The sequence below is a fragment of the Sciurus carolinensis genome, chromosome 17 (assembly GCF_902686445.1).
Source record: "Sciurus carolinensis chromosome 17, mSciCar1.2, whole genome shotgun sequence".
In the NCBI taxonomy this organism is placed as follows: domain Eukaryota; kingdom Metazoa; phylum Chordata; class Mammalia; order Rodentia; family Sciuridae; genus Sciurus; species Sciurus carolinensis.
Genome location: NC_062229.1, coordinates 15,634,880 through 15,650,384, shown reverse-complemented (window position 1 = coordinate 15,650,384; position 15,505 = coordinate 15,634,880). Strand labels below are relative to the sequence as shown.

The following is a 15,505-nucleotide window of genomic DNA, read 5'->3' as shown; positions in this document are numbered from 1 at the left end:
CTGCCTCAGGGACACCCCCAAGACTACCACGAGGTTGAACGATTCACTAGGACTCACAGGCTAAGCATGGTGGTCTCCACACAGCTGATTTAGAATAGTGAAAGGACACAATGCACAAAGAGTACAGGTGCACAGGGTGAAGTACAGAGGAAACCAGGCACAAACTGCTCTTTGAGTGGAGTCACACAATGCACTTAATTCCCAAAGCAGAAGTATCAGCCCGCGTGACACACTGCCTATCAGGGAAGCTGGAGAGCGTCTCGGGGACCAGGGTATTTGTTGGGGGCTGATCGTGTACCAAAACTTCAGACTCCAGAAGGAAAGCGGGTGTTTAACATAAGCCACATGGTTTGTACAATCATTTCCAGAATGGTAGGAGCCTTCCTGAGATCTAGGTTCCTAGATATCAGCCAAGGGTCACAGTTTCTAAGGATAGCAACCTCAGGCCTGCTATGTTGAGTCTTCTCTGCAGACATCATTTATATAAAACTGTAGAAAATGACAAATGGTACCATGTATTATTTGAAGACACACACAAATATATACAAATATGCACAAACACTGAAGTCAGAATTGTAGTTATATTTGGGGACAAGAGAAGTGGAATGCATTTGATATAAGGATATACAAAGCCCTATAATTCTATCTCTAATGTTCTACCTCTTAAGCTAGCAATGCGTAAAAGGATACTTTGTTATAGCATTTCTTGTATTTTTTTGAGTGTGTCTGTGTACCTGAAGTGTTAAGAAGACTAATAAAGATTTATCCGCTTACTTCTATGTACTATAGCAACTCGTGGATTTTGGGTGCCTTTTATGCTGCAAGAACAATGCTGAGCCCTTTATATGCATTTATTCTTTTTTAAAAAATCTACTGAGACTTTCCTTGTGCTAGGTCCTGTGCTACACTCTGGAGACACAACTCTGAGAGGTCCAAGTGAGCCAGGTTAAGATCTCTGTTCTCAATCACCTTCCAGACTACCGAGGGCTGATGAGATAATGAGCACAACTGCAAAAGCAACCTACGCGCAGATTCTGAGATGTGCTTCTAAGATAATAAAACAGGGTGGTCTGGAAAGGCTTGAGAGGGACACTGAGCTGAATCACGCGTGATATGAGGCAACTTTCAATTATCTGGGGAAAGCACTGGCCAGGCACAGGGAACAGCAAGTGCAAAGCCTGGCAGCAGGAATGAGCTTGGTGTGTTGAAAGACAGGAAATAAAGCCAGCAGGGCTTTGAGCAGTGACAAGGAGGCTGGTAGATGAGACCCAAGAGGTTAGCTGAGGTCACTGTGCAGGGCCTCCTAAACCATAGTAAAGATCTTAGGTTTCATTCTAAGTCGGATAAAGCTTTGAAGGTTTTAAGCAGGGTAATGACATGATCTGGTTTACAACTGAAGATCATCTAGCTAACTGTATTAAGAATGCATTATGAACAGGGGCATTTTCTTCATTAGCACCACAGACAGTGCTTAGGGCTGATAAGCAAAACATTCCACAATGCAAACGGAAAACTACAAAGTTGCAATGAATAAATGTTTAATTAAACATCTAGAAAACAACATGGCAGTTTCACTCACTATTAAACCTAGTAAACAACAAAAATTACATCAGTAAATAATTTGGAAATGAAATTTTATGCCCAAGATTACTAAGAAATCAAGCCAATTATGAGGTTTTTTCCAGCCAAAGTATTTCAAAAGAAATTTTTAAAGTATTTTTAATAGTCCAAAACATTTTTTTTTAAACTTAAAATGACATGTAGATTTAAAAAAAAAAAAAAAATGCCTAGCACCATGAGGCCTTAAGACCCTAGAGAGACCAGAGATGCTAGTGTCTGGGATCAGTGCTCTTCTGGTTTACACCCTGTGAGGAGCAAGGTCTGGGGCCTGACAGAGGCCTAAATGAAAAGGCCAAGAGCTGAGAGAAGAGGTTCTCAGTAGAGGCTCTGCACTGGGAGTGACCTGTCAGATTTTTAACTATTTATTTATTTTGTGGTGTACCACTGAGCTACCTCCCCAGCCCTAGCTTGTCAGATTTTTAACAAAAAGGTTAGTTTGACTAATTTGAAGTTGGAGCCAGGTGGTTTATGAGAAACAAAGCATATTAAGGTCCTTAATAAAATGTTCTCATCCTGGGAGTGACCTGATTGAATCTGTTCCAGATCTGCACTGTCCACTCCTCAAAGGGGCTCATGAGCACCCAACTGGGGCTAGTGAAACCGTAAAGTGAAACTTTCAATTACACTTAATTCTAACTAATTGAAATTTAAATTATAAAAACCCATATTAAATTTAAGCTCACTGAAAACTTTCTAAGTATTTTGGGAACAGCTGAGGCACACACACGAATCTACATTTTCAACTGTAAATTTTATGAAACCTAAAAAGTCACTACTTCCAATGAAAATGGAGATACACATGTCTGATTACAGTTTTGCTGCAAGACACATGGAACCGGGGGTGGTGACACTTGCCTGTAATCCCAGCGACTTGAGAGGCTAAGGCAGGAGGATTACAAGTTGGAGGCCAGCCTCAGCAACTTAGAGAGGACCTAAGCGAGGTAGGGAAACCCTGTCTGCAATATATATATTTACTTATATATATATAAATAAATAAATAGAGCTGACGATGGAGCTCAGTGGTAAAGCTCCCCTGGTTGAATCCCCGGGACCAGAGAGAGAGAGAGACGGGGATCTCCAAGACTTCCTCCTGAATAAAAGGATGCAGGACATCCTCATTAGTGTTTTTTAATACTGATCACTGAAATAACTACCGAAATAACACTGTGATTACACTGGATTTTTAAAAAGTGCTAATTTCTGATCTTTTCTTTTAAAAATATGTGATTCCTGGGCTGGGGCTGTAACTCAGAGGAAGAGTGCTTGCCTAGCACGTGTGAGGGCCTGGGTTCGATCCTCGGCACCGCATGTAAATAAAAAGATATCGTATCCACCTATTACTAAAAAACTCAGTGGTAGAGCGCTTGCCTTGGCTGTGTGAGGCCCTGGGTTCGATTCCCAGCACCGCATATAAACAAAGGTCCATCAACAACTAAACTACATGTCCATATAAAATACATATGCATAGATACACAGATATATAAGATACACAACATTTTTTAAAACGCGTGGTCACTAAAACATGGACTACTAGGCACGTGGCCAGCGCGACGTTGCCCGGTCACCTGCGGGGCTGGCAGGGGCGAAGGGGGCTCGCCCGGAGGCGCGGGGCAGCAGGTTTCCGGTCGCATTATGGAGTCATGAACCACGCGGCGAAGTTTCACTGCCGCCCCTTCAACCGGCAAGGGCGCGCCGCCTCAGGCCGACCGGCAGAGCCTAGTCTCGAACTCTGACATCCCCGAACTCGAATCCATCCGATTTTCAGTCCTGTCCACGGGAAACCTCCCAATGGCCCTCGAGGGGGATTCGAACCCGGCCCGCCTCCCGGCGCCCGGCGCCCAAGCGCGCTGCGTTACCGCCGCTCCGTCTCCCCTCAGGGGAGCGTCAAACGTTCACAACGTTCACAACCGACTCCCCGGTAGCGGGGTCTCACAGGCAGGAGCCCCTCAGCGCAGACCCCGGCAACGCTCACCTGCCGACAAGGGCCGAGGTGGCCAATATTCCCCGCTCTACACACCGCGTTCCACGGCCCCGGCGCTCAATTTCTGCTCCCCTCCGGCAAATCCCTAAGCAAGTTTTCCTCTGTTCCCACCCCCCAAGACGATCGAGCCAATCAGCTCTCAAAAACCTCCTTTCTGCTCGCTCCCTACTCTTCTTTGCCAATCACTGCGAGCGCGAGAACCGCCCTTCCCGCCTTCTTTAGCGAGAGCCGCGCGCCACCGCTAGGCGGTTGGAGGCTCTGCCCTCCGCAGACGGCGTCTTCCGGAGGGGCGGGGCGAGGGACGAGCCACTCGCCTTGGTGCGGGAACCCTCGGGATTGGCCAAGAGAAGTTCCGCTCTCTGACTCCACCCACCCCCGCCCTTGACAGCCGAATCGGAGACTCTAGGGATTGGTTCCCGGCGGAGACTCTTAGAAGTCTGGAGGTGGTCCCGCCTCCCTTGCACTGCACGAAGAGGGAGCTGCTCTGATTGGTGCGGAGAGTCTGGGCGCGCGCCGTCTCGCGCTCCGGTATTGGCTGACGGTGGGCTCGCGCCGCCGGAGAGCGTTGACGATGATTGGCCGGAGGGTGGGGCCAGGTATTTGAAGGCGGCGCGCGGACGAGGGGAGCTCTTCAGTCGGCGGAGAGGGGCGGCGGGAGCGACTCCTGGTAACTCTGTCTACTTAGTGTCTCCCGCCCCCCCGCCCTCCGCCCAAACCGGACACAGAAGTGGGCTCCGCTGCAGCCGCAGCCGCGGCCGGGCGAGGTGATGGCCAAGGTGTCGGTGCTGAACGTGGCGGTGCTGGAGAACCCGAGCCCTTTCCACAGCCCCTTCCGGTTCGAGATCAGCTTCGAGTGCAATGAGGCCCTGGCGGACGGTGAGGCTGGGCCTTGCGGAGACCCCCCACTCCCCGACCCCGACCTCCCGTGGAGAACCGCCCTAATGGTCAACCCGATCTCCCCATGAACCCCCACCTAACCTCTCCTGGGAGACCACACACCCCCATCCCCACGAATTCTGACCTCCTGGTGACCACCTTTTCCCCCATTGCCCACCCTGACCTCCCCATGGAGTCTCCCCCTACACCATTACCCCTCCCGTGGAGACCTCATCTCCCACCCCACTCCAGTGGCGCTCTTCCTAGGCACCAACCCGTTTTCTCTGTAGAGACCTCTGTCTTCATTCTTTAATCAGGAGACACTCAGCCACCCCATATTCCCTATGCAGATCCCCCTTTCAGCCACCCGCCCGGTTCTCCCATTGGAGACCTTCCCTCCCATCCTCTCTCCCCTGTGATGAGCCGCTCACCTCCCTTTTTCCCAATGGAGACTCTAACCCCTAGCCCCCTTCTCACCCAACTTCCTCACTTTTTCCCCGAGGGAGACCCTCCCCTCCTGTCACCCTTTTTTCCTGTTAGGACCCCTCTCTCCCATGGCAAGACCCCATCTCCGCATTTGTCTCCCAGAAATTCCTTCTCCAACCTACTAATATTTTAACAATTCCAGCTCTTTCCCCAGATAACTGCTACTTGTTGTCTACCCCAGTGCATATGCCCCAGAACCTGGCTTTCCTCTTTAGTCTCCTCCCATCCCCATACACAAGCTTTCCCTGGGGAGGGATGGTGGGATCTCTAACTCCAGTTTTTTAATGTAACTTGATCTTCCCGGCTTGGGTTCTTTCCAGGCTCCTCTCTACCTATGGGCTTAGATGAACACACTCAGATCTGAAGGGTGGCATAGCCAGACAGGCAGGCATTAGCCAGTTCCCAGAGGTTTCCCTCCAGATTCCAGCTGACTTACTGCAAGCCATTCTTAATAGTTTTTGATGATCTGACCTATTCTGGGCAGTGGGTGGACTGAACCAAGCCAATGTGATCCAGCTTCAAATAGTCAGCTGGCAGGTCACACCCTTTTGTGCATCTTTCCCAAGGTGCTTTCACAGAGGGACTTATTCATCTATGCAACATAAAGGTGGACATGGTTCTCATCTCACAGATGAGAAGACAGGAGTCACAAAGAGCAAAAGATCTTTCAAATAGAGGTCTATGCACACCCAAAATCTAAGGTCACCTAGGGAGCCTTGGCACCACTATAAGGCAAGTCCTGCTTTCAGGAGGAAGTACTCCATTAGATCATTTCACTACTGTTGACTAAAGAAGAGGTAGCAGGTGAGGAGGTGGAAATCTGTGAGGTTGGACTGTGCTAACTAGCACCTCTCAGTGGCAGGTGGGTGGTTTGCCAGAAAAACTGGGCACTTGAATTAACTTGGAGCTGGTATAGTAAAATGTGTATGCTTTTGGGTGGGCCACTTGGTAAGCTTCTCCCTGGTTTCTCTTGCTCCTTTTTAAATTAAGGAGTCTACTTGTGACTAACTATAGAATAAGCCAAGTTAAATCCTTTCTGGAACAAGGCAGGGTGTAAATAAATAAATAAAGTGTAGAATGACACTGCGGAATAAGATTTAATTTAAAAAGCCAGGAGGAGATGTAAGGAGCTAATAGGTTAAGGGATTCACAGTTCCCAGATGGCAGGAGATCAGGTTTCAATCAGCCTGTTTGTGCTTCTTGCTTTTAAAATTGGTTGCATGGTCATTACCCAGTACTTTTATTCCTTATTTATAGACTCAGAGCAGAAAGGCTACAGTCAACCTGCTGGTCATTTTTTAATAGAAACAGAATGACTTCTTCAAGTCTCCCAGTCAGTTTGTAGATGTGTTGACACTAGAGCTTGTCTCTGAGTTCTGAGTCCAGATTCTTTCTCTTTGTTTTAATCCTGGAAGAGAAAGAAACCATTCCTTTTTCAGGAGGCGGGTACTGGGAATACTCTACTAGACACTGAGTTATGTCCCCAGCTCTTTTTATTTTTATTTTGAGACAGGGTCTTGCTAAGTTGCCAAGGCTGATCTGGAGCTTTTGATCCTCCTGCCTCAGCCCCCTGAGTCACTGGGATTACAGGTGTGTACCACCATGCCCAATTTCATTTTGTTTGTTTGGGTTTGTTTTTGTTTTTGTTTTGGTGTTAGGGAATCGGAACCAGGAACCACATGCATATTTAAGCACATGCTCTGTCACTGAACTGTATCACCAACCCAACCTTGCCTATTTTAGAGGTGAGGCATAAGTAAAAATGACGATAAAATTTCTTGCCAAATGAACACTCTCAAAATACATAATAAAATGGTGTTGTTACTAAATAAGCTTGGATAAGAAAACTTTCCCTAACAACTTCCAGTAGGGACTCCAGACTCTAGTTCCAGCTCTCCACGACTGACTTGGCAACTTGCTTTTTTCCTCCTCATAGCCTTCTTTCCATGAAGTATAGAGAACCCGTTTCTTTCCTTCCTCTCAGTGCTGTTAATTGAACTCTTACAGAACCTCCAGCCCCAGTTGGGGAAGGTGGCACACATATAATCCCAGTGACTCAAGACTGAAGCAGTAGCATCATAAGTCGTAGGCCAAACTTTGCAGCTTAACATAAAAGCCCTGTTTCAAAAAGTTAAAAAATGACTGGGGATATGACTCTGTGGTAGTATACCCCTGGGTTCAATCCCCAGTACTACAGGAAGTCCTCCAGCCCCTAGTCAGGTGACCTTCATTTCCCAAGAGCGCTAAGCCCCTTATGCTCTCCTCTCAACATCTGGAAATGGATAGTTTCAAGGCATAGATCTGTGTTTAATACATTAGGTGTGCTTTGTCCCCCTTTTAGTTGAGAAATTCAATAGGCACCAGCTGAATAAGTCATAGAAGCCAGATGTTCTGACCCAGAGCTTATACTCTGTGGTGAGACAGAGTTTCATCTGTGATTAGGAACAAAGACAAAATGATGAATGTTTTAAAAAGAAAGAAAGCTAGGTACAGTGACATACCTGTAATCCCAGCTACTCAGGAGACTGAGGCAGGAGAATCACAAAGTTGAGGCCAGCCTGGGCAACTTAATGAGCCCTGTTTCAAAACAAAAAGGATGGGGGATATAGCTTAGCAGTAGAGTAGAGTACTTGCCTATCAAGTGGGACGTGAGGCCCAGCAGTAGAGTACTTGCCTATCATGTGCGTCATGAGGCCCTAGGTTGCTACAAAAGAAAGAGACTTTCCAACTAGTTTAGCCAGTCATTTTCCCCATATTATTGGTTACATTGTTGACATTGGTTTTGTTTTCATACATAGAGGAGGTATATCTCGCGCAGTGGTCAGCTTTTGAGACAAGAGGTAGTGCAGTGAAGTTACCCATCAACATTGTTCTGAGGCGTAGGTGCACATGATACACGTACGTAGTTGTGTCCTACATTTTGATAAATGTGAGTTTCTGTTGTGTGAGTGACTCATATCCCATATCCAATTCTGAAGAGAGGGTATACAATCTTCCATCAGGATTGGTTCTAGGACCCACTCAGTTACCCAAATCCGCAGATGCTCAAGTCCCTTATGTAAAATAGTGTAATATTTGCATAGCACATCCTCCATATAATTTAAATAATCTCTAAAGGATTTATAATTCCTAATACTATGTACATGCTGTGGAAATAACTGTTACACTGTATTGTTCAGGGAATAATAACAAGAAAGAACAGCCTGTACATGTTCAATACAAATGTTTTGGTGTGTGCACGTGTGTGTGTGTGTGTGTGTTTGCTGGGGATGGAACCCAGGGCCTTGTGAATGCCAGGCAAGCACTCTACCACTGAGCCACTCTCAGACCCTACTTTTTTCTCTTAATACTTTCCATTTGTAGTCAGTTGAATCCACAGATACAGACCCGTGGATGGCAAGGGCTGGATGTATTTGAAATGAAGTCAGTTAAGTACACACCTGCTTAAAACACATCAGCAAATGAAAGACAGCTCCAGTTCGTAGGCTCTCATTTCAGTCGTCTCCTGTGTTCCATAGGTGGTTTTATCAGCTCCTCTCACTTTGAAGTCAGTATTTCTCTGTGGCCTTCAGTTCATCCTTCTGTTTCTCTGGCTCATGTCAAGAGAACCTTTGCAGCCCATTTGCCTCTGGCATGCAGTACATTCTTCAGACCAGCATCCACCCATTCTTTGTTTAGGTTTTGCCAACAAGTATTGATTTGGACTAGACAATATCAGGTGCCTTCAGTACACTGGAGGCTTCTCTGATTTCAGGCTCCTCTTTGCCTAATCCCTGCCCCAGTACATTAAATAAATGCATACATATATGTAACGTCATTAGTTATGGGAGAAAGGCCTGAAAGAAATATACCAGAATAACAGAGCAGTGTTAGAGAAAGAGCAAGGCTAGCTTATTTTTCTGTCCTTCCATTAAGTTTTATTCCATTCATATCACACTTCTCAAAAAAAAATAAACTCATAGGTCTGGGGATGGAGTTCAGGAGCACTTGCCTGGCATGTGCAAGGTTCTAGGTTCAATCCTTAGCACTGCAGAAAGTAAATAAATATAAATCCATAAGCTTAACTTCCTCCCTGCAAATAATAAGACTGGTGTCTGACTGAACCCCAGGAAGCCAAATGGTCACCCATATTACACAGACCTAGGGTTCCTGAGTAGAAGGGACTGGGTGAAGCTGCAAAGGAACAGGAAGTGGGTGTATCGAGGAAGGAGCTGGGCTCAAGTGACAAACCTTTGTAGTCACGTCTCAGCGTCGATGTGCTTCCAAAGTTGGATGCTTGTGTGATGCTGGACCAAGGGACAGGGCAGCTTCCAAGAGTTTGCTTCCTGTGAAAATCACAGCTTGTGAAACTTCCCCCAGCTACTGGAGCTGTGGGTTGTGTAATTTCAAAGAACCTAAAATAAGTTTTACGTCTCCTGCCAAGCTTCCCTGTACTAGCATAACCTTGCCCCTGATACACTTGGACCTCCTGCAAGAGGCAGTGATCACCGGGACTTGATTGACAGGCAGGGTCTCCTTAGTTTTTTTTTCTTTAAACCCTTCTGATCATACTCAGGAATCATGCCCCCCTACAGGATGGGATGCAGAGAGTTAGGGTTTGGAGATTAATCCTGTAATACCACATTCACTGACTGAGCCCCTGTCACCCAAATATCCATAGTATGCATGACTTGATGCCCAGTCTGGAAGACCTGTGGATGGGCTGGCTCCCCCAGCAGCTTTGCCTTGCCCCTCCTGCCTCCTGGCTGTCCTACCAGATTGGAATCTGCTGCCCTGCCCCAGTTGTCGAGGGATCCACTCTGTTCAGTGGCACCGGTCCCTGTGAGTGAAAGAGGATGCTGCTTCCTATCTCAGCACCCAGTGGGCGGAGCCCTGAAATGGCCCAACTCCCTGCTGTTCCCTCCTCCCCTCCCACTGTGTCATGTGACTCTTAATTCAGCCTCTGCCATACCGTTCACTCTCAGGCTCTAAGAGACCCAAGTTCCCCCTAAGGTCCAAAGTCAAGGTCATCTGGCAAAGCTAGGCCCACAGGAGAAATGTCCCCACTGGAAGTAGAGCTTCATGCCTGTCCCAGCATTCAGTATGGTAGTGCCTGTACTTACTACCCAGTGTACACCAGTTCACGGAATCTTTGAATATGTAAGAATCTTTGCAAAACTAACACAAGAAGACCCTTTTCCTGCTCTCTTTTTGTTGAGCTATTTCAATTCCTTAACCCTCGTCCCTACCATGTCCTTGCAGACCTGGAGTGGAAGATCATTTATGTTGGCTCTGCTGAGAGCGAGGAGTTCGATCAGATCTTAGACTCAGTACTGGTTGGCCCTGTCCCAGCAGGAAGACACATGTTTGTCTTTCAGGTAAGAAAGGTGACAGCCTAGCCCTTGACTTCTCAAGACATGGGGGTGGGGGGTGCCCTGGGATGGGACCCAAGGTCCTACACACATTAGGCAGGCACTCTGAAATGTCTTTTACCTGAAAGCACAGTGTAAAGCAGCAGTCAGAAGTTCACATTCAAATCCTCGCTCAGCGCTTAGGATCTGTCTGACATCTCAGATGTCCTGCAGACATCTCCTTCCTACCCACCTCTGTGTCTCACCTGTTTCCACGAGCCACTAATTTATAGTCATTTCTCATTATTCACAGGAGTCAAGTATAACGTCACCAGGAATTAGTGAATTCCAAACTAGTACCCCTAAGGGGAAACACAGACTTAGGTTCAAATCACGTTTTCATCAACCTGTCAATGTGTAACCTTGTTTCATGTGTTTTTGTTTTATCATACCTTATTTAATATATATGGTTGATTCATTCATATGGAACTCAAACATTACTATAACTCAGGCCTAAGTGAAGTTTATCTAATATAAATTATCTTCAAAAGACCTTTTTACACCCTAGGGGGCACTTCAGCACTATATTTCAGGGTCTTTTTTTTTTTTTTTTCTCCCTCTGGTACTGGAAATTAAACCCATAGTCCTATGCATGCTAGGCAAGTGCTCTACCATTGATCTGCATCCCCAGCTCTTTATAAAAATTTTGAGACAGGATCTTGTTGAGTTACCCAGGCTGACCTCAAACTTGTGATCCTCCTGCCTCAGCCTCCCAAGTAGCTGGATTACAGGCATGAGCCACCATGCTGACCTTGGGGGTCATTTTAAAACAGCAAACTCACCAACAAAAAGCACAAAAAAGCCAGGTGTGGTGACACGTGCCTGTAATCCCAGCAGATCAGGAAGCTGAGGCAGGAGGATCACGAGTTCAAAGCCAGCCTCAGCAATTTAGTGAGGCACTAAGCAACTCTATGGGACTCTGTGTATAAGTAAATACAAAAAAGGGCTGGAGATGTGGCTCAGTGGTTAAGTGTCCCTGAGGTCAAACCCTGGTACCAAAAACAACACACACACACACACACACACACACACACAATGCAGAAAATATGGCATCAAAAAAAGGGCTTCCATAGGGCTGGGGGTATAGCTCAGTGGTAGAGTGCCTGCCTAGCATGCATGAAGTTCAGTCCCCAGTACTGCAAAATCAGGGCCTGCCTTCTCAGTAAGAGAACTGAAAAAAGAAAGCACAGTGTTACCTTACTTGGCCTCATGTTGGAACATGAACATTGGGTGACTCCAGTTTTTCCCTGCTCTGTTCCTGTCTGCAAATGACCATGAAAGCATCACAAATGTTGGTTTTAGGATTACAAATAACTTAGCAAGTCGGCAAATTTGCAAATACAGAGTCTGAATAATGAGGATGAAAGGTAACTCTCAAATGGCTCTCTAATCTGGCATCACCTGACTTTTCAGCAAAGCAGACTCGAAGCTCTCCATATGATTCTTAGGAACACTAAAGTTTGAGAATCCATTCACTTACCTCCCTCTCTGCTGTAACTTCCTAATCCAAACTGCCACATCCGCTCTAACCCCCTCATACAGTGCCACCAAATCAGTCAACAAGCCCCATCTACTCTACTCCAAAACCAGGGCCATGGGCATATAGCCTGGGCAGTTGCACAGGGCCCCATGCTTGTAATGTTCTGCTGTCCCACCTGAAACTTGAATAGCTTTTGAATAAGGGGCCCTGCGTTTTCCTTTGCATTGGTTTTATTTCCCACCAGTTATCCTGTCCACAGCCACATACCCCAAATCTGTCTGCTTCTGTTTTCCATAGCTGGGTCTAAGCCGCTCTCTCTCCAGGATGCCTCCAGCCTGGCTCCCTGCCTCCAGTACAGCCCTCTACTGATCACACCATCCCACACTACCAGTCTTCTTTTCAAACCCAAGAGTGGTGTGGCACTTACCTCCTGCTGCACATTGCTCTTTCCCAAGCTCCTAATTGGCCCAGCAGGCCCTGGGTGGCCTGGTATCTACCTGACCTCTTCTTATGCTACTCTCCCCTTGCCCAGGTGTCCTCCTGGGCACCCCTTTCTCTTCTTATTACAGTCACTGTTACTTAAATTGGTTTATTTTTGTTGGGGATGGAAACCAAGTCCTTATGCAGGCGAAGCAAGTACTCTGCCACTGGGCTACATCCCCATCCAGTAGTCATCAATTTATAGTCTTTCGTATGATCAATTCTGTCCCATTCAACTGAAAAGCCCCTAAGGGCAGAGAGCATACTTTCTGCTCAGAAAATGCAGGTCACTTGAGGGTTGGGGATATAACTTAGTGGCAGAGTCCCTAGCCTGCATGAGGCCCTGGGTTTAGTCCCTACCACCACAAATAAAATAAATACAGGTCGCTTGGGAATTTTCTTGTTAATGACTATGGTAGTGCTAAGACCCAGAATATCTCCCTCAGGCTGATGCCCCCAACCCCTCCCTCATCCCTGAGACTGACGCCGTGGGTGTGACTGTTGTCCTCATCACCTGCACCTACCATGGACAGGAATTCATCCGTGTGGGCTACTACGTCAACAATGAGTACCTCAACCCAGAGCTGCGGGAGAACCCACCCCTGAAGCCAGACTTCTCTCAGGTGGGGCCTGTTCTCCACACTTCCTGCTTCAGGCAGGCCAGTTCCTGTGCACTGGAGGGGAGTGAGCCATTAGAATCAAGAGCCAAAGTTCACTTAGGTTTTTAACTTGTGCTTTGTTCTGCAGTGCTGGGTAGGGGGAGAAAGAAAGGTCTTCGTGACTCAGAGGCATGCCTTATAGAATCAGGACCAGATGGGTCCCACACCTAAGCTATGATGTGCAGGTGGTCCCTGGAGTTTGACACAGGTTTGGTAGTAGAAATGAAAGAAGCAAACTCTGCTTTTTTGGGCTCAAGGCAGAAGTTTAGAGGGTGTCCTGGGAGTAATGTGGGGGTATGATGACAAGGATTGACATTCCTCTTCCTGCTCAGCTCCAGCGGAACATCTTGGCCTCAAACCCCCGAGTGACCCGTTTCCACATCAACTGGGACAACAATGCAGACAGGCTGGAGGCCATAGAGAACCAGGACCCTGTTCTGAGCTGTGGCCTTCCACTCAACTGCACTCCCGTCAAGGGCCTTGGCCTCCCTGGCTGCATCCCTGGCCTCCTCCCTGAGAACTCCATGGACTGCATCTAACTGTGGGAAGCCAGGCCTGGCTGCACTTAGCCAGGACCACAGCCAATTTCCTGGCATACCTGGGGGGGCCACTAGGCCTCCCAGAGAGTCGTGTGGGGTCATCTCAAGGACTTTGGAGCCATCCACTGCATCCAGGCCTGTCAAACTTGGCTCCAAAGAAAGAATGGGCATCAGGTCTCTTCCAGTCTCTGCCCAGAAGGATCATCTCACCTCTACTGCACAGGCCTATAAGAAGCAGGTACTTCATTGTTCATTCTTACTGACTCAGTGTTTTTTCTTTTCCACACACACTATAAATTCCACCTGCAGGCCATTGTGCCACTGAGCTCCCATGAGTGCTGTTGACCCAAAGCTCTTCCTGCCTTGAGGCTTTCTTGGTCAATGCCTGGCAAGGCTGTGGCCCTGTTGGGCTAAGGGATCTGTCATTCCTTTCCCTTCTCAAACACCTGAGCACATCAGCTTCCTGGTGTCACAGGCAAGGAATCCTGGTTAGGGGCTCAAATAACAATTTCTGTCCTCCCAGAAAAAATTTTTACCCAGCAGCCCCTAGAAAACTCTGTTCCCAAAGGTATATCAGCAAGATGCTGAGGAACAATGGGTGTCTCTCACTCACAGCCACCTTCCTGTCATTTCCTAACTAGTCTGGCTTGCCTTGGAGGCTGCCCTGGGAGGAGATGGCATATTAGGGCTTGCTCTGTCTGGCTCGGGGTTGCCATCAGGACCTTTGCTCCGGCTGCCTTGGTCTTCTCTCTGAGACACATGCTTTTATAGGCCATAGAGTGATTTCGGGCAAGGGAAATATTCAGCACCCTGAAAACCTTCCCTCCCTGCCCTGTGCCTCTATCCCTCGCTGCTATGTGGATGCTGTTGTGATTACAGTTTGTATATTAAAGGGTTTTTATATTAAAAGTGTTCAGTTGCTCTAAAAATAAAAGGCACTTCATCTAGACTGCCTCTTTCTGCTTTTGTCTCAGGTGGGCTAAGGCAGCTGCATTCCCCTCAGCTGTGCTGTGATGTGGACTCATGTTCTGTCCAATGGTGTGGCTGGCCCTTCTCCCTTTGCTCAGTGTCCTACACCAGTCTTGGAGTTATATTCCAGACTGAGGGTCGAGGAGGGGTTTTTCTTTGTTAAAACTTAAGCAAACCAGCTGTTCTGTCGATAGGTCAAACCCAGTGATTTTTCAGACTTAGACCTTGACTGGCAAAAAGAATGTGATCCAAGAACATACATACAGAGACCCACTTTTTACTTAGCCTTACTGTGTAACTCCACAGCCAGAGGAGCAGTTTGGCTGGATAGCCATCTCCTTGTTCACAGAAGAGCCCCTAATTCTCCCTCCATGGACAGTGGTTGACCTGGGGACATGGGTGCAGACAGCTGCTGGCAAAGTGCAGGTTGTGCAACACAAAGCAGGGCAACGGATCCTCTTGTAGCTGCCACAGCTAGCAGAAAGGTGGATGTGCTACTGACATCTGGTGGGTGGAAGCTGGGGGTACTGCTGAACCCTACTGCAGTTGGGAAACCCTGTAGTCTTCAGGTAATGTGTACATTAAGGAATTGTGTCCTTTCTCTGCTCCCCTAGGGCAGGTTCCTTTTGCATTGTCCAGACAGGGATTAATTAAGAGCAGGGAATCAGCCTCGTCGTCTTCAGAGTCCTCCTGTAAAATGGGCATGACGATACGTGGTAGAAGTGTGATGCGAAGTAATGTATTAAACCAGTGACGACGCTTCCAACTACTAGCATCAGGCCAGGGTTGGGACACAGCGAAGGAGTGGACAGTGAGCTGAGCGCCTCCTCACTCCTGAGGCCCAGCATCCCCTTGAAGCTCCCACAGTGACTAGGGGGAACCCAGTAGGGACCCCAAGTTGCTCAGCGCCAAGCCTCACGAAAGACGACGGTCGGAGGCATGGCGACCTATGACCCGCGGCGCTGGCTGCGCCCTTCCCCCGCTGGCAGGTGGACAGCGGCTGCGCCGGGAGGGCAGTGGCGTCA

General features: G+C 47.7%; 1 protein-coding gene across 1 annotated transcript; it reads left to right on the top strand.

The window, feature by feature from the left end:
• Positions 1-4,251: 4,251 nt before the first annotated feature.
• Positions 4,252-14,460, top strand: Asf1b (anti-silencing function 1B histone chaperone). The gene is made up of 4 exons (XM_047531784.1): positions 4,252-4,477; positions 10,205-10,320; positions 12,760-12,936; positions 13,305-14,460. The coding sequence occupies exons 1-4, from the start codon at positions 4,369-4,371 to the stop codon at positions 13,509-13,511; spliced, it is 609 nt and encodes a 202-aa protein (XP_047387740.1). The 5' UTR covers positions 4,252-4,368; the 3' UTR covers positions 13,512-14,460.
• The last annotated feature ends 1,045 nt before the right edge of the window (positions 14,461-15,505 follow it).